The sequence below is a fragment of the Hemiscyllium ocellatum genome, chromosome 26, assembly GCF_020745735.1.
Source record: "Hemiscyllium ocellatum isolate sHemOce1 chromosome 26, sHemOce1.pat.X.cur, whole genome shotgun sequence".
Lineage (NCBI taxonomy): Eukaryota > Metazoa > Chordata > Chondrichthyes > Orectolobiformes > Hemiscylliidae > Hemiscyllium > Hemiscyllium ocellatum.
Genome location: NC_083426.1, coordinates 49,729,390 through 49,750,994, shown reverse-complemented (window position 1 = coordinate 49,750,994; position 21,605 = coordinate 49,729,390). Strand labels below are relative to the sequence as shown.

The following is a 21,605-nucleotide window of genomic DNA, read 5'->3' as shown; positions in this document are numbered from 1 at the left end:
GGGTTGAGCCACAATGCCATTAGGGAGAGAGTTCCAGGATTTTGACCCAGTGCCAATGAAAGAACACTGATTTATTTCCAGCTGTCGGGAATGTGAGTGGCTTGGAGGGGATCTTGAAGGTGGTGGTGATCCCATTGTCCTTCTAGATGGAAGTATTAGTGGGTTTGGAAGGTTGGTGAATTTCTACAGGACATCTTGTAAATAGTACACACTGCTTGCTACTGAGCAACAGTAGTGAAGGAAGTGGGTTGCTTTGTCCTGGGTGGTGTCAAGCTTCTTGAGTGTTGTTGGAGCTGGACTCATCCAGACAAGTGGGGAGTGTTCCCTCACACTCCTGCCTTGTGCCTTGTAGATAGTAGACAGGATTTGAGCAGTCAGGAAGTGAATTACTTGCTGCAGAATTCCCAACCTCTGACCTGCTGTTGTAGTCACTGCATTTATGCGGTGAGTCCAGTTGACTTTCTGATCAATAATAACTCCCAGAATGTTAATAGTGGGGGACTCTAATGGTAATACCATTGAATGTCAAGAGATGATGGTTAGTTTGGCTCTTCTTGGTGGGGATCATAGACTGATGTTTGTGTGGCGCAAATATTACTTGCTTTTTGTCAGCCCAAGCCTGGACATTGCCCGGGTCTTCTTGTATTTGGACACAAACTGCTTCAATGTCTGAGGAGTTGTGAATGGTGCTGAACATGGTGCAATCATTGGTGAATCTTCCTACTTTTGACCTTGTGATGGAAGGAAGGTCATCGATGAATCAGCTGAAGATGGTTGGGCCGAGGACACTATCCTGAGGAACTCCTGCAGAAATGTGCAAGAGTTGAGATGGCTAACCTCCAACATCCAGAACCACCTTCCTTTGTGTCAGGTGTGACTCTAACTATCTGAGAGTTTGCCTCCTGATATCCATTGGTTCCAGTTCTGCTAGGGCTCCTTGATGCCACTCAGTCAAATGCAGCCTTGATATCAAGGGCTGTCACTCTTCAATTCAGCTCTTTTGTCCATGTTTGAACCAAGGCTGTAATAAGGTCAGGAGTGGCCCTGGCAAAACCCAAACTGGGCATCCCTGAGCAGATTATTGCTGAGCAGGTGCTGCTTGATGGCACTGTTGACACCTTCTATGACTTTACAGATGATGGAGAGTAGACTGATTGGGCGGTAACTGGCCAGGTTAGAGTTATCCTGCTTTTTTGTACGGGACATACTTGGGTAATTTTCCATGTTGTCGAGTAGATACTAACTGTACTGGAACAGCTTGGCCAGAGGAGCGGCAAGTTCTGGAGCACAAGTCTTCAGGACTATTGCTGGAATGTTGTCAGGGCCCGTACCTTTTGCAGTATCCAGTGGCTCCAATTATTTCTTAATATCACATGGAGTGAATTGAATTGGCTGAAGAATGGTATCTGTAATGCTGGGGACCACTGGAGTCGGCTGAAATGGATCATCCACTTGAGTTGTACCATATACAACTGATACAGTAAAAAGGAGACAGTGTTCCTCAAGGACCGAGGGTGCTACATGAACAGCACAAACTACACAATCATACACGGCACAAAGTGCATAAGAAGTGCAAAACATGCAAGTTCCAGTGTAGTAGAAGAATGATCAATCATAGACATTTTACTAGCAGCAATTCAAAGTGCGATTTCAGATGGGAAGGAGACCGATCATAATTTTCGAGTAAAAAGTGAGGTCTGCAGATGCTGGAGATCAGAGCTGAAAATGTGTTGCTGGAAAAGCGCAGCAGGTCAGGCAACATCCAAGGAACAGGAAATTCGACGTTTCGGGCACAAGCCCTGCATCAGGAATTCCTGAAGAAGGGCTTGTGCCCGAAACATCGAATTTCCTGTTCCTTGGATGCTGCCTGACCTGCTGCGCTTTTCCAGCAACACATTTTCAGGAATCCGATCATACTGTGTTAAGGGACCTGATGACTTGGGGGAAGAAACTGTTGCATAGTTTGGCCACAGAGTGACCAAATGCTCTGGTATCTTCTGCCAGATGGCAGGAGGGAGAAGAGTTTGAGTGAGGGGTTGTGTGCTGTTAGCCTTTTGGATGCAGTGTGTGGTGTAAATGTCTGTAATGGAGGGATGATAGACCCTGACGATCTTCTCACTTGGTACTTCTGGCTGAAGATTGCTTTGAAAGCTTTACTTTATTCTTTGCACTGATGTGCTGGACTCTTCCATCATTCTCTTCCTCCTCTAGTAAGTTGTTTAATCGTCCACCACCATTCACTACTTGATGTGGCAGGACTGAAGAGCTTAGTTCTGATCCATTGGATATGGGCTCGCTTAGCTCTATCACTTGCTGCTTGTGCTGTTTGGCGAGCAAGTAATCCTGTTTGGTGGCTTTATCAGGTTGACACTTCATTTTCAGGTGTGTCTGGTGCTGCTCCTGGCATGCACTCCTGGATTCACCGTTGAACCAGGGTTGATCCCTGGTTTGATGCTAATGATTGAGTGGGGGGGTTGACCTGGGCCATGAAGTTACAGCTTGTGCTGGAGTAGAATTCTGCTGCTGTTAATGGCCCATAGAATCTCATGGATGCCCAGACTTGAGTTGCTAGATCTGTTTGAAGTCTGTCCAATTTAGCGTGGTGTCAGTGCCACACAACATGATGGATGTTATTCTCAATGTGAAGCTGGTACTTTGTCCCCGTAAGGACTTTGCGGTGGTCATTCTTGCTGAAACTGTCATGGACAGATGCATCTGCAACTGGCAGATTGGTAACGATGAGGTAAAGTGTGTTTTTTTCCCTCTTGTTGGTCCCCTCACTACCTGCCGCAGACCCAGTCTAGCAACTATGCCGTTTAGGACCTGACTAACTCGATGAGTAGTACTGCTGCCAAGCCACACCTGGTGGTGAGCATTAAAATCTCCCACCCAGAGTACATTTTGTGGCCTCACTATCCTCAGTGCTTCATCCCCTGCACACTCTGCCTTTTCCAGCAACTGTCTCAATTTCCTTTTGAAAGTCTTGGCTGAAACTGCCCTCCTCCCCCGACACACACACACACACACACACACACACACACACACACACACACACACACACACACACACTGTCAGACACTGTCACCCAGACCCTAAACCATCGCTGCATGGTTTCTTATCTCATTTGTTTCTTATTTTGCCAACTATTTTCTGTTGGTGCCCTCCCATTCTCGGTTCTCGATCTTTTCCAGGGATGAGGAACTTCAGTTCTGTGGGTAGATTGGAGAATTTAGAACTGGCCTCAGTGAATACAGGTTGAGCAGAGATTTGATATAAACGTTCAAAATAATTGTGTTTGGGCAGAGTGGACAGGAAGAAACTGTTCCCATTTCTGGAGGTACCAAGACCCAGACGACCCAGATTGGAAGTAACCTGTGAAACAAGTGATGGTGATATGAGGAGAACCTTTATCCTCAGAGAGTGGTCAGGATCTGGAAAGCAGTGCCTGAGCGTGGGATTGAGACACTGTCAAGTAAGTCCTTCAAAGAGAAATGACATTGTGACATGATATTAGCAGAGGAAGAGGAGGAAGGCACTGGGTGAATCGATCCTTCAGAGAGTTAGAACAGATAGAACTGGCTGAGTGATTGTCTACTGTGTTTAACCACTCAGTGATTTTACTATATACTTCTGAGAGCTGTAGTCTAGTGGTATTATTGCTTGACTATTAATCAAGAAACTCAGCTAATATTCTGGGGATGTGGGTTCAAATCTTGCCATGGTAGGAATTTCAGTTAAACCTCTAAAATCTGGAATTATGAATCTACTGATGACAATGCTGAAACTGTCATGGACAGATGCAACTGCAACTGGCAGATTGGTAATGATGAGGTAAAGTATATTTTTTCCCTCTTGTTGGTTCCCTCACGACTTGCTGCAGACCCAGTCTAGCAGCTGTGCCCTTTAGGACCTGACTAACTCGATCAGTAATGCTGCTGCCAAGCCACACCTGGTGGTGTCGATTGTTGGAATACAACCCCATCTGGGGCATGAATGTCCTTCAGGGAGGGAAATTCACCAATCATACCTGGTCTGGCCTACATGTGACTCCAGAGCCATGGCAATGTGGTTGACTCTCAAGTGCCCTCTGAATTGTGCTCAGTTCAAGGACAACTGGGGATGGTCAATAAATACTGGCCAGCCAACAATGTCCCACCATTGAATTAAAAAAGAAAGCATGGTCACCTCCCTCTGCAATATATTAAAGTTTGATTTACTTCATGTCCATGTAAGGCATGAGAATGTTGGAAATATTTGTTTTGCTTGTTGCCTTGTATCAGGTTCTTTATGGTGCGGGAACCAGTCTCTGTTGAATGTATCCCCAATAATTTTCTTGAGCAGCATGGAATGGAACTAACAAGGGAGCAAGCTATCCTTGATCAGGTCTTGTGTAATGAGACAGGAATAATTCATGGTGTCATCGTTAGGGATCCTCTTGGAAGGAGCGATCACAGTATGGTTGAATTTAGAATATAGATGGAAACTGCGAAGATAAAATCCAATACCAGGTCCCTGTGCTTAAATAACGGAGTCTACATTAAGATGAGGGAAAAGTTAGCTAAAGTAGACTGGAAGCAAAGACTTTATGTTGGGACAGTTGTTGAAGAGTGGAGGACTTTCCAAGCAATTTTCCAAAGTGCTCAGCAGAAGTATATACCAGTGAAAATGAACGAATGTAGGAAAGGGGGTAATCAGCCATGGATGTGTCAGGAAATTAGGGAGGCTATCAAATTGAAAGAGAAGACATCAGCAGGAAACTAGAAGATTAGGAAAGCTTTAAAGGTCAACAGAAAGCCACAAAAAGAGCTATAAAGAGAGGTAAGGTAGATAATGAGAAAACAACTATCTAAAGACAGATAGCAAACTTTATCTATAAATATATCAAACATTAGTCCTTTAGGGAAATAAAACGGAGAATTAATGATGGCATATGAGGAAATGACCGAGGCATTTAATAAGGATGTTCTGTTGGTTTTCACAGTAGAGGACACTAATAACATGCCAGTAATTAACAAAGAGACAAAGGTAGGTAAGGACCTAATAACAATCATTATCATGGAAGAGGGAGTGTTGGGCAAGCTAATGGAGCTAAGGGTAGACAAGTCTCCTGGCCCTGATGGAATGCATCCCAGGATGCTAAAAGAGATGGCGAGAGAAATAGCAAATGCACTTTTGGTAATTTTCCCAAATTTGCTGGACTCTAGGACAGTTCCAGCAGATTGGTAAACAGCAAATGTGGCATTCCATAGTTGTTATGTGCAGCTATACAGTAGCTACACCTCCCCAACTCCCTTATCCACAGGGGCGGAATATATTCCAAGACCTACCGCGGAACGCGAAATGGGAAATTTACCTTCCCAGCAGCCCCCTGGTCCCTGGTTCCTGAAGGTTCCCTATAATATACTTGGGCCGCGAGATACAGCGGGCACCCGAAACCACTGAAAGCAATTCCGTGGATACGGGGATTGTCCTCAGTAGGGTGCTGGTGAGGCCACACCTGGAGTATTGCATGCAGTTTTCGTCTCCTTACTTGAGACAGGATGTATTGGCATTAGAGGGGGTGCAGAGGAGGTTCACTTGAATGATTCCAGAGATAAAGGGGGGTGGTTTGACTTATAAGGAGGGACTGGGTAGACTGGGAATAGAAGATTTAGATTTAGAAGAATGGGGGGGGGGGGGGGGTGGGAGGGGTGTCTTATAGAAACATATAAAATTGTGAAGGGAATAGATACGATAGAAGCAGAGAGGATGTTTCTACTGACAGGTGAAACTAGGACAAGAGGGCAAAGCCTCAAAATTAGGGGGAGCAGATTTAGGATTGAATTGGGAAAGGATTTCTTCACCCAGAGGGTTGTGAACCTATAGAATTCCCTGCCCCCATTGAAGTGGTAGAGGTTTCTTCAATAAATGTTTTTAAAGCAAAGACAGATCATCTTTTGAACAGTAAAGGAATTAAAAAGTTATGGTGAGAGGGTGGGTTAGTGGAGCTGAGGCCACGAAAAGATCAGCCATGATTTTACTAATTTTTATGTTCGTATGTTGCTGTAGGCTGCAGTGACAGTAAGATGTTACTCTGTGATAGAGATCCTGAGCAGCCCAGGAGTTGGAACAGAGCTCCTCTGAGCGTCATTCCCTATTTCTCGGCACCTCACTGTGCTCCAGCTGCTTTCAGTCTGTTTACTCAGCACTGTCACAGTCACAATATTAAAGATCAGACTGCTCCAAATCATGCCTGTCACAGAACAACAACAGCTCAATCCGTTTGTAAACTGATGCTGATATTGCAGTGTATAGTCAGCCGAGCTGTCAGTCATCCAGCAAGGTGGATGTTCCTCTGTAACAGGAAGGGGAACTTTTCACAGCTCTGTGAGCACCAGCAATGCTGTTCGATCACCTCACCAAACAACTGGGCAAACCGAGGCAGGGCCCCTGGGGTTGGATGGTGAAAAAGTTTTTAGAGGGGAAGGGTAAATTGATGGAAGTGAATGCTGTCACACTGTGTGACATTCAGCCTGAGAGTGTGGTGCTGGAACTGGGCTTTGGACCAGGGTTCGATCTGCAGGAAGCTGCTAAACGCCTTATGCTGCCGAAGGGCAAGCTCTATGGGCTGGATTACTCTGAATACATGTACCGTGTAGCCAGCAGAAGGTTGCAGCCTGATATTCAGACCGGCAAGGTGACATTGTTTCACGGCAGTGTGGAACATATCCCTCTGGAAGACAACGTGGTGGACAAAGTATTTCACTGCAACTGTTATTACTTCTGGCCTGATCTGCAATCTGGATGCAGAGAGATTTACCGAGTTATGAAACCAGGTAGAGTGTTGTGCTGGTCAATTCTGAAAAACCTTAAACCTCAAGGGAAATGGTTCAGTCTGGATGGAATGGCGAAGTCAACTATCATGACAGGGATGTTCTCGTCTACCCCTGATTGACATGTCACTGATCTCCAGCATCTACAGTCCTCACTTTCCCCTATGTTACTGGTTATCCTCATTGTCAAACGCTGATGAAATGAACATTTAGAGAGACTACAATAGTTAAACATGGCCCTGACCACTTGTGTGCTTTGTGTAGAACAATCAGGGACTGAAGCATTGTTTATAGTGAGGCTTCTACAACATCCCTTTTCCATCCAGATCACCCCCTCACCATAATGACCAGCAGTCACAGATTTTCCTAGAGAGGCAGGAGAGTTTTTAAAAATCCAAGATATGTCCAACAATTATAGAATCAGTCAATAGTTACAGTATACATTCAATAGGACAGTATCTACTATACTTGGAGAAAGAGGACTTCAGCCTGGAATGTCTGTGCCCATTGTCATGACTCGCTGGAGTACTGCGCTTGAAATCAAACCCCACTATGACTGGAATCATCACAAATATGCACAGATTTAATCAAATTATCCAAAGTTCCAGTTTATCTGACTGACAAACTTAGGTTAAAACAAAACTCTCACCTGATTTCAGTGATTAACAAGATTGTTACAAACAAATTGTCTTTAACCAATGGTAATTGTCATCTTACAACTCTACAGTTCAGAGTCTGACCCTTCTTGCCCTCTTCACAAACAGACACCCAAAGACCGACAAGACATGGATATTAAAGATGAAAAAAGACAAAAATAAATTCCAAGGAAATACAGTTGGTTAGCACCAGTCTGGACCACAGGATGTAGATGAGTTACTTTCTTTCTCCTCCTCTCCATTTCTTGCTGACACATGTTTGTTTGCACACTGATGCTGTTCATCTTCACTGTTTTTGAAGATATTTTATTCCTTCTTTAACAGGGGATTTACACATAAAGGTTTGTGGAAGCCAGCTCGCTATTACTGGGAACTTTCTAGTGCTTTCACACAGGGCAAAGAGAGAGACAGTGAGATGTTTTGATGGAAGGTGGTTGTGTTTCTCACACAAGGCATGGTTATCTGTTCAGGAACCAACTAGAACATTGTTGTCAAAAAATGTTTGCTTTCATTTAGAACTCATTTGCTCTGTGATGTCTGCTTTAGCTCTCAATGTTCCAACATCACACAGAATATACAATCCATGCCAGAAAATTGGATTTTTAAACTACCTCTGCACTGTCTCCTTGGTTTCAAGCAGTTTTTTTCCTTTTTAGTCCAGAGTCCAAAACTAAAGGATATAAAAGGATGAGGGTCTTTACGCAATCTCACCTCCTATTCTGTTTCTGTCTCTGTGTTCTTTTCCAATTCCTTCCTGAATCTTCTGTATTAAAATTAACTGTGGGGCCCTGGCAGCACGGCCTGCAGCAGTTTTGTTTTTGAAGTGCATGCTGGACAGACAGCCTTGATCAGGTGATTTCCTGGTAAAAGAGAATTGTGGCATATAAATGAGGCCGTTCGGTCCATTGCACTGGCCTTCAAATGAGCATTCTACCTCCTGCACCTCTCTCACCTTCGCCCTCTATCCCTGCACACACTACCTTTTCCAGCAACTGCCTCCACCATACTCTCAAACACTGTGACCCAGACCCGAACCACTTGTGGCATGGTGTCTCATCTCATCTTTTCTTCTTTTGCCAACTACTTTCTATTGGTGCCCTCACATTCTCGGTCTTTTCCAGGGATGAGGAACTTCAGTTTAGTGGGTACATTGGAGATTTTGGAACTGGTCTCCTTGGTGAATACAAGGTTGAGCAGAGATTTGGTCAAAATGTTCAAAATAGTAATGTTTGGACAGAGTGGACAGGAAGAAACTTCCCATTTCTGGAGGGACAAAGAGGACCCAGATTGAAAGTAACCTGAGCAAGAAATGATGGTGATATGAGGAGCAACTTTATCCTCAGAGACTGGTCGGAATCTGGAAAGAATTGCATGAGTGTGGGATTGGGACAGTGCCGAGTAAGACCTTCAAAGAGAAATGACATCATGATTAACAGAGAAAAGGAGAAAACACTGAGTGAATTGATCCTTCAGAGAGACAGAACAGATAGAACAGGCCAAGCTATTGTCTCCTGTGTTTAACCATTCAGTGAATTTACTATACAATGCTGAGTGCTCTCTGCCCTATCTGGGGAGGTGATGGCTGAGTTGTTAGACTATTAATCGTGAAGCTCAGCTAATGTTCTGGGGATGTGTGTTCAAATCCTGCCACGGCAGCTGGTGAAATTTACATTCAATTTGAAAAATCTGGAGTTATGAAACAGCTGATGATAATAAAACCGTTGCTGATTGTAAGAAAATCCCATTCTGCTCACGAATGACTTTCTGGGAGGCAAATCTGCTGTCCGTACGTAAACTGGCCTCCGTGTGACTCCAGAGCCACAGAAATATGGTCAGTTCAAGGGCAACGAGGGATGGTCGATAAATACTGGCCAGCCAAAAATGTTCACATCCCGAGAGTAAATAAAAAGAAAATGCATGGTCACCTCCCTCTCCAGCACGTTAAGGTTTTGTTTACTGCTCATAGCTACAAGACATAGGAATGTTGGAAATGGTTGTTTTGCTTGTTGCCTTGTATCAGGCCCTTTACTGTACGGGAACCAGTCTGCGTTCTGTTGTTGTGAGCTGCAGTGAGAACAATGTTTAACTCTAGTAGAGATGCTGAGCTGCCCAGGAGTTGGAGCAGAGCTGCTCAGAATATCCACCCCCCCCCCCGCCCCTTTCCCTGAGTCTCGCTGTGCTCTGGCTGCTTTCAGTCTGTTTGCTCAGCACTGTCACTGAACAACAACAGCTTAACGTCCACACTCTCAGCCCAGCTGACTGGCTCAGTCTGTTTGTAAACTGATGCTGGGATCTCAGTGTATGGTCATCCAAGCTGTCAATCATCCAGCAAGGCTGAGGCTCCACGGTGTGCAACAGGAAGGGGAAGTTTTCACAGCTCTGTGAGCACCAGCAATGCTGTTCGATCACCTCACCAAACAACTGGGCAAACCAACGCAAGGCCCCTGGGGGTGGATGTTGAAAAAGTTCTTCGAGAGGAGGAATAGATTGTTGGAGGTGAATGCTGTCAAACTGTGTGACATTCAGCCTGAGAGTGTGGTGCTGGAACTGGGCTTTGGACCAGGGCTCGGTCTGCAGGAAGCTGCTAAACGCCTTATGCTGCCGAAGGGCAAGCTCTATGGGCTGGATTACTCTGAATACATGTACCGTGTAGCCAGCAGGAGGGTGCAGCCTGATATTCAGACCGGCAAGGTGACATTGTTTCACGGCAGTGTGGAACATATCCCTCTGGAAGACAACGTGGTGGACAGAGTATTTCACTGCAACTGTTATTACTTCTGGCCTGATCTGCAATCTGGATGCAGAGAGATTTACCGAGTTATGAAACCAGGTAGAGTGTTGTGCTGGTCAATTCTGAAAAATCCTAAACCTCAAGGGAAATGGTGCAGTCTGGATGGAATGGTGGGGTCACATATTAACTAATCTGCACTGATTGACATGTCACTAATTATCCTGGTTGTCAAACGCTGATAAAATGAACATTGAGAGAGACTATAATAGCTAAACATGGCCCTGACCACTTGTGTGCTTTGTGTAGAACAATCAGGGACTGAAGCATTGTTTATAGTGAGGCTTCTGCAACATCCCTTTTCCATCCAGATCACCCCCTCACCACCTTGACCAGCAGTCACAGATTTTCCGAGAGAGACAGGAGAGTTTTTAGAAGTCCAAGACAAGTCCAATAATTATAGAATCAGTCAATAGTTACAGTATACATTCACTAGTACAGTATCTACAATACTTAGAGAAGGGAGACCTCAGCCTGTAAGGCCTGTGCCCATTGTCATGACTGACCGGGGTAGTTTGCTGGAAATCAAACCCCACTATTACTGGAATTTGCCCTTTCACTGTTTTTGAAGATATTTTATTCCTTCTTTAACAGGGGATTCACACATAAAGGTATATGGAAGCCGCTAGCTATTATTTGGAACTTTCTAATATCTTCATGCAGGTGAGAGAGACCGTGAGATTTTTTTGATGCTTTCTCTTTGCTGGCCAGGTGGTTCTGTTCCCCACACACGGCATGGTTATCTGGTGGGGAACCAATCAGAACATCGTTGTCACTATGCCTCGGGGAGGAGAGGGAATGAGAGGAGTGTCCTTTGTGGTATCCTCAGCCTTTGCAGGAATTAAACCCACACTCAGACCATAGCAACTGACTGCAGAAAAAATGGGACATGGTTTGACTCCTTCCTTGACTATCCCACCCTATAGGGTGGGGGTTGTGTGGAACTGTGTTCATTTCAGCTACGCCTTACATGTCTGTGGAGCTGGGATCAGGATTCCCAGCTAGATATACAGAGCCCAGTATTAATGGAAGAGAAAATCCTGACAGTGGGTGCCACTCTCGGGAATATTCAGACCAATGTGCTGTAAACTGTGCAGCCCTGGCAGCACTCCCTGCAGCTTTCTTTGTGTTTTGAACAACATGCTTCCATGACAACCTGTTCAGGTGATACCTGGTTAAAGCAAATGTCGGGACCTCTCAGATTATTACAGCACAATAGGAGGCTATTCAGCCCATTTCACTCACCCTCCAAATGAACATTTTATTTTGTGCTCCTCTCTTGCCTCCTCCCTTTAACCCTGCACACTCTACCTTTCCAGTGACTGTCCCATTTTTGTTTTGAACGCCTTGGTATAAGTCCACTGCACTCTCAGACTCTGACCCAGACACTAACTACTTGTTGTACGGAAAATGTTTATACTTGTGTCATTTTTGCTTCTTTTACCAACTGCTTTCAATTGGTGCCATCTCATTCTCGATCTTTTCACAAATGGAAACCTTTTTCTCCCTGTTTACTCTGACCAGACCCATTGTGATTTTGAATACTTTGGATCTACTCTCATTCGATTTTTCATAACTTCTTCATACCACATGCAGCTGGAAGTTGGTGTAATTAGCAGGAATTATTTCCAAGTCTGCCTGACTGAGGAGATAACATTTAGTTACTGGGTGGCAGTGTGCCAAAAAGGGTCTCCTTTTTTGGTGGGAATCGGAATCTCCTGCCCAGGGATCTTCCAGTGTCTGAATGAAGATTGCCAGAAGCTGACCCATGATCATCATTTAAAACTGTGAGCTGAAATACTGCGCTCCACTGAAGGAATGTCTCAGGTTTCTGAACCAGTAGCAATCTGTTGAAAGCTCCTTGACTTATTGAAATCTCCTGAATTCTGAGGTGTCAGTGTGCACATGTATAGTGAACTTATTCCAGTGAGCTGGTAGGGAGAGACAACAGGTGGCACATGCCCAAAGGCGAGTACTTCCCACCCCCAACATCCCACACCCTTCTGATCACAATCCTGATTCTTCCAGAGTTTAATAATCAAACCAGAAGGCAGAATATTTGCTCCCCACCCCACCACCCCAGAGGGAATGAGGGCAATAGCTGCTGACATGCCAATTCAGCCTCTGGGCCACTCTTTCACATGTGGGTAGCTCATTAACAATAGCCAGTTCAAGGAAGCAACTTTCTAGCAGGAGTCAGTTTAGGTGCCTGGAGGTGGTCATCCGATGGGTCAGCAATCCAGGGTGGTCTCTCCCAGACACTTCCCCCTACTCCCTGAGTACAGGAGCAGCCATGAGCCATCTTGGAAGGAGACTCCAACCTCCCCCATCTTCTACTCATCACTGGTGGCCTGTTTGCTGAATCTTTTTTCCATCAGATTTTGACACATTTGCAGAGAGGAATCTCCATCTTGAATCCCTCTCTCTTTTGCTTACCTTCCCTTACAACTTGCTGCACCTCCCTTGTTGGAAGCCTTCTGATTGGCCCTCCTTGTTTCAGGGCACATCCACTTTTGATGGTCAGGGAACAAAAGCCCAGGTGAGTTAGGAAAATTCACAGCATTTTGACTCCACTGGTGTGGTTGCTTTTTCACTAGAAGGTCTTGTATTGAGATTCTTCTTCACCTAAATCCCAAGAAACAACCTAACAGAAAATTGAGTATTTATCCTTTATTTGACAGGGGGACTGATGGTCACCACCTTAAGCCTGGAAGTTCTAAGGAAGTTTGTTGCTGCTGGATTCTTGAAGAATACAAAATGGCCACCTGAACCGTACATGGCTACTCTCCGTGACACGGGATTTGTTGACGTGTATATGGAGCAAAAACAAGATCAAGGGAAACCCTTTCAGGCTATCTTTGCTAGAGCAAATAAGCCGTGAATGTGCTGTCATCTCTGATGCCTCACGAGCTCAATAATTTGGGTTTACTGAGCTATTATATAACCCATTTGTAATATTTGTAGATAAATTGGAAGACACCACTTCATTGAACGTAGAAGAGAACAGCACAGTAGAGATCCTTCGGCCTTTGATATTGTGCCAGCATTTTATCCTATTCTAAAGTCAGGCTAACCTGCATTTCCTTCATTGTATTAACTTCCATGTGTCTATCCAAGAGTCACTTAAACGTCCACAATGTATTTGACTCTAGTACCAGTGCATTCAACGGACCCACCACTTGGAGTAAAGAACCTACCTCTGACATCTTCACTAAATCTTTCTCCAATTGCCTTAAAATTATGTCCCTTCATCATTGAAAAAGTCCCTGGCTATCCATTCTACCTATGCCTTTAACAACTTGTGCACCTCTATCAAGTCACCTCTCATCCTTCTTCGCTCCAGTGAGAAAATCCCCAGCTTCCTCAACCTTTCTTCAGAAGAGATGTCGTCCAGTCTAAGCAGCATCTTGGTATATCTTCTCTACACTCTCTCTAAAGTTTCCTCATCTTTCCTATGATAAGGCAACTAGAACTGAACACAATATTCCATGTGTGATCTAACCAACACTCTGTAGAGCTGCAGCATAACCTCGCGGCTCTTAAACTCAATCCTACTGGCTAATGAAAGCCAACACACCATGCGCCCTCTTAACAACCCTATCAATCTGGGTGCCAACTTTCAGGGTTCTATGGACATTGCCTCCCAGATTCCTTTATTCCTCTACCCTGCCAAGAGTTCTGCTTTTAACCTTGTATTCTGCATTCAAATTCAACCTTCCAAAGCGAATCACTTCCCACTTTTACAGGTTGAACACCATCTGCCACTTCTCAGCACAGTTCTGCATCCTGTCAATTTCCTATTGCAACCTACAAGAGCTCTCCACACTATCCACAACTCTCCCAACCTCCGTGTCATTGGCAAACTTACTAACCCACCCTTCCACTTCCTCATTCAAATCATTTATAAAAGTCACAAAGAGCAGAGGTCCCAGAATTGATCCTTGCAGAACACTACTGGTCACCGAGCTTCAAGCTGAATACTTTCTACCACCACCCTCTGTCTTCTATGGACCAGCCAATTTTGTATCCAGACAGACAGATTTCTGTACATTCCATGTTTCCTTACTTTCTGTATGAGCCTACCATGGGGAGAGTTATCAAATGCCTTCTTAAAATCTATGTACACCACATCCACTGCTCTACCTTCAGCAACATGTTTTGTCACATCCTCAAAGAATTCAATAACGTTTGTGAGGCATCACCTGCCACTTACAAAGCCACGCTGACTATCTCTAATCAAACCATGGTTTTCCTAGTAATCATAAATCCTGTCTCTCTGAAACTTCTCCAATATTGTGCCCATCACTGATGTAAGACTGACTAGTCTGTAATTCCTAGGATTATCCCTATTCCCTTTCTTGAACAAGGTAATAACATTTGCCAAACTTCAATCATTTGGCACTACTCCAGGAGACAGTGAGGACACAAAGATCATTGCCAAAGGTGCAGCAATCACTTCCCTCACTACCTGTAGTAACCTAGGGTGTATCCCGTTTGGCCCAGGGGACTTATCTATCCTTATGTTTTGCAAGGTTTTCAGCAGATGAGCGGCATGGCATTCTAACCAGAACTCCATTAATAAACACATCGATTTAGATCCCATCTACCTTCCCTTGAAAAAAACAACCGGAAATGACATCACCCATCTTAAGAAACCAAGAACTATAAATAGAAATGTGGGACACATCACCGGCGCTTCACCAGAGACTCTCACTGATGATGTCACCTAGTTATGATGATGAAACAACTGAAAAGAAACCTTCCAGCTCAGTGAGCTAACTTACATACTTAGTGATAAAAATACTTAAAATGAGAATAAAGACGGACATAAATCTCGCATAAACTGTGGAGTAAACCAGATTTTCTTCGATAAAGCTGAGAACAAAAGCTTAGGAAAATAAAATGGCCAACACTGTTGAGCAACCATTTCAAAGGGAGAATTCTTGTTTTGCCAATTTTACTGAATTGTTTTGAGGAGAGACCAAGAAAGTAGATAATAATAATGTCGCAGATGAATGTTATCTGGACTTTCAAAGGGCCTCAAGTCAGATTTCTGTATTCCTTCAGAAATATGGAGCTTTTCAGGCTGGGTCAGCATTTATTGCCCATTTCTAATTACGCAGGAGAAGGTGGTGGTGGGTGAGCTGCCTTCTTGAATCTTCTTGAATGCAGTTCATTTAAGGTTCCCTTTCATTAACTAATTAAAACAGTCAAGGTATGTGAAGTCAAGAGAATATTTGGCAGAATGGATTACTGGCTGACCTCATGAGTAAAACAGAGAATGAGAGTAATGGTGGTTATTCAGAGTGGCAGAAGGTAGTAAGTGGCATTCCACAAAGATTAGTGTTGAGAGCATTGATGTTCAAAATGTATATTATTGATTTGGACATTGGGATAAAATAAAACACAATTTCCAAATGTTTGGATGACAAATTTGTGGGCGAGGGGGAGTCATGGTCAATATGAAGCGATGTCTGCAACAAAATACAGGAGGACATTAATCAACTTGCATTGTGGGCAAATAATCATGAAATAAAGTTCAACGCAGGTAAATGTGAGATTGTCCATTTGGCAGGAAGAGGGTTTAATTCATTTGTCACTCAGAAAATGTGAGCCTTATGGTGTCGGAGGAACATCAAAATCTTGGAGTACATCTAAATAAATTATTAAAGGTTGTGTTGTAGGTGAGGAAGGGCATGAAAGATAGCAAATTTAGCAGTAGGTTTTAATTGTAGAGGAATAGAATCAAAAAGTAGGGAGATTGTAGTTAATCTGTATTGAATCTTAGTTAGACCATACTTATAGTTCTGGTCATTATATCATCAAAAGGTGATGGAGCAAAAGGCAAGGGTACAGGAAAGATATTGCAAGGGTGATACCAGGAATGCATGCATTTCAAGGTCTGCACTTTCTTGAAAACTAGAAGAGACTTTTAAAATTGTGAAAGGATTTGATAGAGTGAATCCAAGTGGAGCATGTCCAATTGTGGAGAAAAGCATAACGAGAGGCCACGAGGGAATTCAGAAGTAACTTTCCACAGATTGGTCAGAACATGAAACTCACGGCCTGAGACCGATTGAAATTTATAGTAAAGATGCATTTAAGAAGAAATGAGACAGGATTGTAGGGAGAAGGGAATAAACAGGAACAATAACATGTTCAGATAACATAAAGTGGGTGAAGGCTCGAGTCGATAGCAACTGGTTGGGACATATGTGTTTTTCTGTGCCGTAACATGTTATAACTTTAGCCACCTTATTAATAATTACAATAAATGGATTTTTGTAAATGTTGTTTTGAGATTTTTATTTGAATACATACCAATCCTTTGATTTTAATGGTTATGTTGTATCCAGTTGGTTGTAAGCAATTGTGTTGGATGGCAATGAGACTTACCAGATTTGTTTATTGAGAACACTCGTCCAATCTCTCTGGATGTGAGTCGTGTGATTCGAACAAAGGGTGAGGGGTTTTGAGACATTTTGAGTTCCATTCTCTGAATGGAATCCTCAGTAATGAAAAGCAAAAGGTTGGCCATTCCTTGAAGGTAATGGGCTTTATCTACTTTAGTCAGCACCCCTATCTCTGAGACAGAAGGTTTTGGTTTCAAGTCCTACTTCAGCAATGTGAACACTAAATCTAGGTGAAACCTATATGCAGTATTGAGGGAGTGTCGAACTGTGAGAAATGTTGCTTTTCAGGTGAGATGTTAAACTGAGGCATTGTCTGCCCTTGCGGGTAGACACATGAATTAAGTTTGGCTGGAACGCCATTTGAATTTGCTACGCTACTCTGTAAGGTTACACCTGATCCAATTTTAATCACAATTCCACTTTCCCACCTATGCTGATAAATTTTCACTCCGTAAATATAATAAAACAACTGCAGATATTGGAAAACTGGAACAAAAAAAAATTGCTGGCAAAACTCAGCAGGTCTGGCAGTATCTGGGCAGAGAATGCACAATTAACGTTTTAGGTCCAGTGACTCTTCTTCAGAGCTAATGGAAGCTAGGAAGAAGGTTTTTATGTAAATGGAGGGGAGGGGATAAGGATTGAAGAGTCGGTGGAGATAGAGCCCAAGGAGAGAGAAAAGCAGTTGGACAGTCAAAGGAATAGATAACAGTCAACCAAGGAGAGTTAATAGCTGTTAATGGGGACTATTAGTGACAAAAATGGATAATGTGTCATAGCAGACAATGTGATTAAAAGACCTGATATGTGGGGTTTGGGGAAGCGTGCTCAACCCTTATGGTTGTTGAACTCAATACAAAGTCCAAAAGGCTGTAGAATTCCCAAGCAGAAAATGAGGTGCTGCTCTTCCAGCTTGTGCTGAACTTGAGTGGAGCACAGCAGCAAACCTGAGACAGACGATGGCCAGGGAATATAGGGATGTGTTGGAACGGCAGGCAACTGGAAACTCAGGCTCTCTTTTGCTGACAGAATGTAGGTGTTCTGCAAAGCAGTCCCACAGTCTAGTCTTCATTTCCCCAATGTAGAGGAGACCACATTGTGAGCAGGAAATACAGTAGACTAGATTGAAGTGCAGGGAAAGTGCTGCTTCATCAGGAAAGTGTGCTTGGACCCTTGGATACTGAGGAGGGTGAAAATAAGCTGGCAGTTGTTACACCATCTGCGGTTGCAGAAGGAGGTGCACTGGGACTGTGGGGAGGTCTTGGGAGTGAAGGAGGAGTGAGTCAAGATGTCCTGGGGGGAACAGTCCTTGTGGAAAGCTGATAAGGGAGAGGAGGGCAGGGGAATAGTTGTCTGGTGATGGCATCCTGCTGGAAATGGCAGCTAATGATTCTTTCCTCATCAAGGCTATCTAGCTCTGCCTTCAAAGTATTTAAAAATAATACCTCCGTCACCATTTGAAGAAGAGAGTTCCAAAGTTTCACAACTCTGTGAGAGGGGAAAAATTCTCCCTCTCTGCCTGAAATGGAGAAACTTTATTTATTTTCAAACAATAACCCCTAGTTCTAGATTCTCTCGCCAGAGAGTTTGACAGGGCTTCGAAGAACACACATAATCTGTCTCGAGTCTCGGCCAACATTTATCCCATAAGCATTTTAACTAAAACAGATAACTTGATCATCATCACAACTTGACTTGTGGAACTTATGAAAGCTTCAGGCACAACATCTCATTTTCTGCTTCAGCAATTTACAGCATCACGGTCTCAATATTGAATTCAATACAAACCACATTATGTTTCTTATCCATTTTTCTTGCATTCTCTTCCCATCCTGACAGCCTTGTTTGTGCCTTACTTACTTTGCTCTTCATAGAGATAACCCATTCTCTCCCCCTTTTACATTTTCATTTGCGCCCATTTTACATTTCTTTCTCTTTCTCCACCATTAACAACCCCTTGTTCTTTTGCACTGGGTCTGTTCCTCTGTCAGATGCATGTGTAAAATAATTCCCACAGCTTTCAGTTCTGAAGAAGAGTCAGACTGCACTCGAAACATTTTTATTCTCTCCACAGATGCTACCTGACCTGGTGAGTTCCTCCAGCACTGTACGCATATTGACTGCTGTGTCCACCACATTACAACAATGATGACACTTCAAATGTGTTTAATTCAAAAGCATTTGGGTGTTTCGGTCACAAAAGGCACTACACAAATGCAAGTGCTTTCTTATCTCAGTATAGCAATTGAAGAGAACATCATGATTGCTGAACAGAGAAACAACTCAGAAGTGCGATGTTGTTGCCAGTTCAGAAGAATTCCAGGAAATTGTAAGGACGGAAGAACAGTTTCAGGGTCTTCAATGGGGTGATGTCTGTGCCCACCCAGATATTTAGAGAACAAAGTCCACAACACAACAGGAATCACTTTACAATATTTGACAAATCTATCAAACCCAATTGCAGCTCCATTTTGGTTCCCTCTTCAGAAATATACAGCATATATAATTAAATGGGACCTTCTGTATTTCACCGAAACAGAGAAAGAATATGCATAATTTATCTGGTAGACTGCTGTCTTCTGGACACTAAAAAACTTTGAATATTTTGTAGCTGTACCTGTCCATTCAAGTGGAGTTTTCTATCAGGTTAGCTGGCGTCTTGTTGGTGACGGAAGGGCTTTGAGGTGTCAGGGTTAGCCACTCATCACAGAATAGTATGCACTTGCAAAACTCAGAGCATAATGTTCCACGTTACATGCCATTTCACAATTGGACAAAATTTACTGCATGAGTGTGCAGTGAATTATACTGGCAAGTTTAGGATTGTCAGGTTTTCGGAGTGGTGCACCTTTGTGTACTGATAGCTACAAATATTAATGCTTAGGACCCCATGGCCACAGACAGAACATGCACACCCACTGCACCTGTTTCTGTGCGACAAAATAGGCAGGAGACATTGTCTGGTACATTTCTGGGTCAATGCTTTGAGTAGTTAGATTCAAACTGCCTTGTTTGAAATTTAAATAAAGTTTGACAATGAGCTGTCGTTCCTAAACTGTAGTATTCTACATAACAACCCCTCTACCAATCAGAATCCAGTTGCCAACCAATCAGCACCCTTTTCTCATACAGGATAAATGTTGCTGTCCCTTTAACATTGCATGTGTTCTGTGAGGAGGGCAATTGAAAAGCTTCGACAAAATATATCTTTTTCAGCAGTTCTCACATTGTGTGCTACCAGATGATTATTTTATATGTTCCATTTTTATACTGTATTTATTGATTGTCCATAAACATGTAATGACTTCTGGTTACCTATTTTATTTGCATCACCATGTGCACCATTATTAAGGATGGCCACACCTACCTGAACCTTATGTGTCACTGGACCAGACCTCATGTAGATCATGCCATTTATAAATGCATCACTAATTCCATGGTTCCTCCACCAAACTTTGTCACGGTGGCTCAGTGGTTAGCTCTGCTACCTCACGGTGCCAGGGACCCGAGTTCAATTTCCGCCTTGGGCAACTGTCGGTGTGGAATTTGCACATTCTCCCCGTGTCTGCGTGGGTTTCCTCTGGGTGCTGTGGTTTCCTCCCACAGTCCAAAGATGTGCAGGTTAGGTGAATTAGCCATGGTAAATTGCCTGTAGTGTTAGATGCTCTAGTGAGGGGAATGGATCTGCATAGGTTGCTCATCGGAGTGTTGGTGTGGACTTGTTGGGCCGAAGGGCCTGTTTCCATTCTGTAGAGAATCTAATCAAATCTAAAAATAAACTGTCTCCCTTGCATAACAGAGTCTTGTGTCTGGCAGTGGCATTGCTGATGTAGCTTAGCCCTCCCTTCCAGAAATGTCATATTTAACCTGCTGTGGAGTTTTCCCCCAGTTAGAACTTTGCTGGAGCGATCCCTATAGTTGCATGAGGGGTGATCATCTAATCAAATAGGAACCGGGACAGTTTGGTATCAAATGAAGCTGTAGGCTGTTTTTTATGGCTGCCTTCAAAGTTTGGACTGCTCTTTCCGGCACACCATTCGCTGATGGTTGGTATGGAGCTGTCCTTATTTAACGAATACCACTTGACTTTAGGAAATGCTCAAATTCTATGCTGTCAAACAATGGCCTGTTGTCTGTGACCAATATCTCTAATGCTGTATGTATTGCAAAAGATATGCTCGGTTTTTGTAATGTTGACCCCGTGTTTGATGAATGAACTTTATGCACGTCCAGCTACTTTGAATAGGCATCTACAACGACAAAGAACATTGCGCCCATGAAATTGCCTACATAGTCAATGCATGATCGAGACCAGGGCTTACCCAACCATTATACAAATATGGGGAACTGCTGGTGATAAGTTTTGTCCATGTTGGCACTTTGGACACTGCCTCAAAACACAGATAAGTCTGCGTCCAACTCTGGCTACCTGACATTACATCTTGCCAACATTTTAGAAACCCTGGATGATCCTGGTGAAGTTCAGCAAGTATCTGCTGGTGACCTTTGCTCGAGTCAATCATTCTTGCTCCCATAAGAAAATGCCGTCCTCTACTGTGATCTGGGCTCGTCAGATCCAGAAAGGTTTCAATTTATGTTGTATCGATCTTTTGTTTCCCCCATCACCACTAGCTGTTTCACTTTTGTCAGGACTGGATCTTTCTGCATCCAAAGACTGATATTGGCAGCTGTGACTGGACGTTTGTCCAAAAAATTTGAAACTATTACAGACTCTTCCACTGGCAGTACCATCACTGGTGTAACTGCTAGTGGGAGACGCACAGACAGTGTTCCAACTTGAAATTATACACACTTAGTAATAGAACCCAACACTGAATTTGACCTGAAACGAAGGGCAGCACTATGTTGTCCTTTCTAAGTCGACCTAGCTGGTGTTTGTGGAACTTCCTGACTGCACATATGACTGCCAAACTTT

At 43.5% G+C, this 21,605-nt stretch overlaps 1 protein-coding gene across 1 annotated transcript; it reads left to right on the top strand.

Annotated features, from left to right (window-relative positions):
- Positions 1–9,800: 9,800 nt before the first annotated feature.
- On the top strand, positions 9,801–16,545 carry LOC132828460 (uncharacterized methyltransferase YdaC-like). Its single transcript, XM_060845606.1, has 2 exons — positions 9,801–10,298; positions 12,938–16,545. The coding sequence occupies exons 1-2, from the start codon at positions 9,863–9,865 to the stop codon at positions 13,135–13,137; spliced, it is 636 nt and encodes a 211-aa protein (XP_060701589.1). The 5' UTR covers positions 9,801–9,862; the 3' UTR covers positions 13,138–16,545.
- The last annotated feature ends 5,060 nt before the right edge of the window (positions 16,546–21,605 follow it).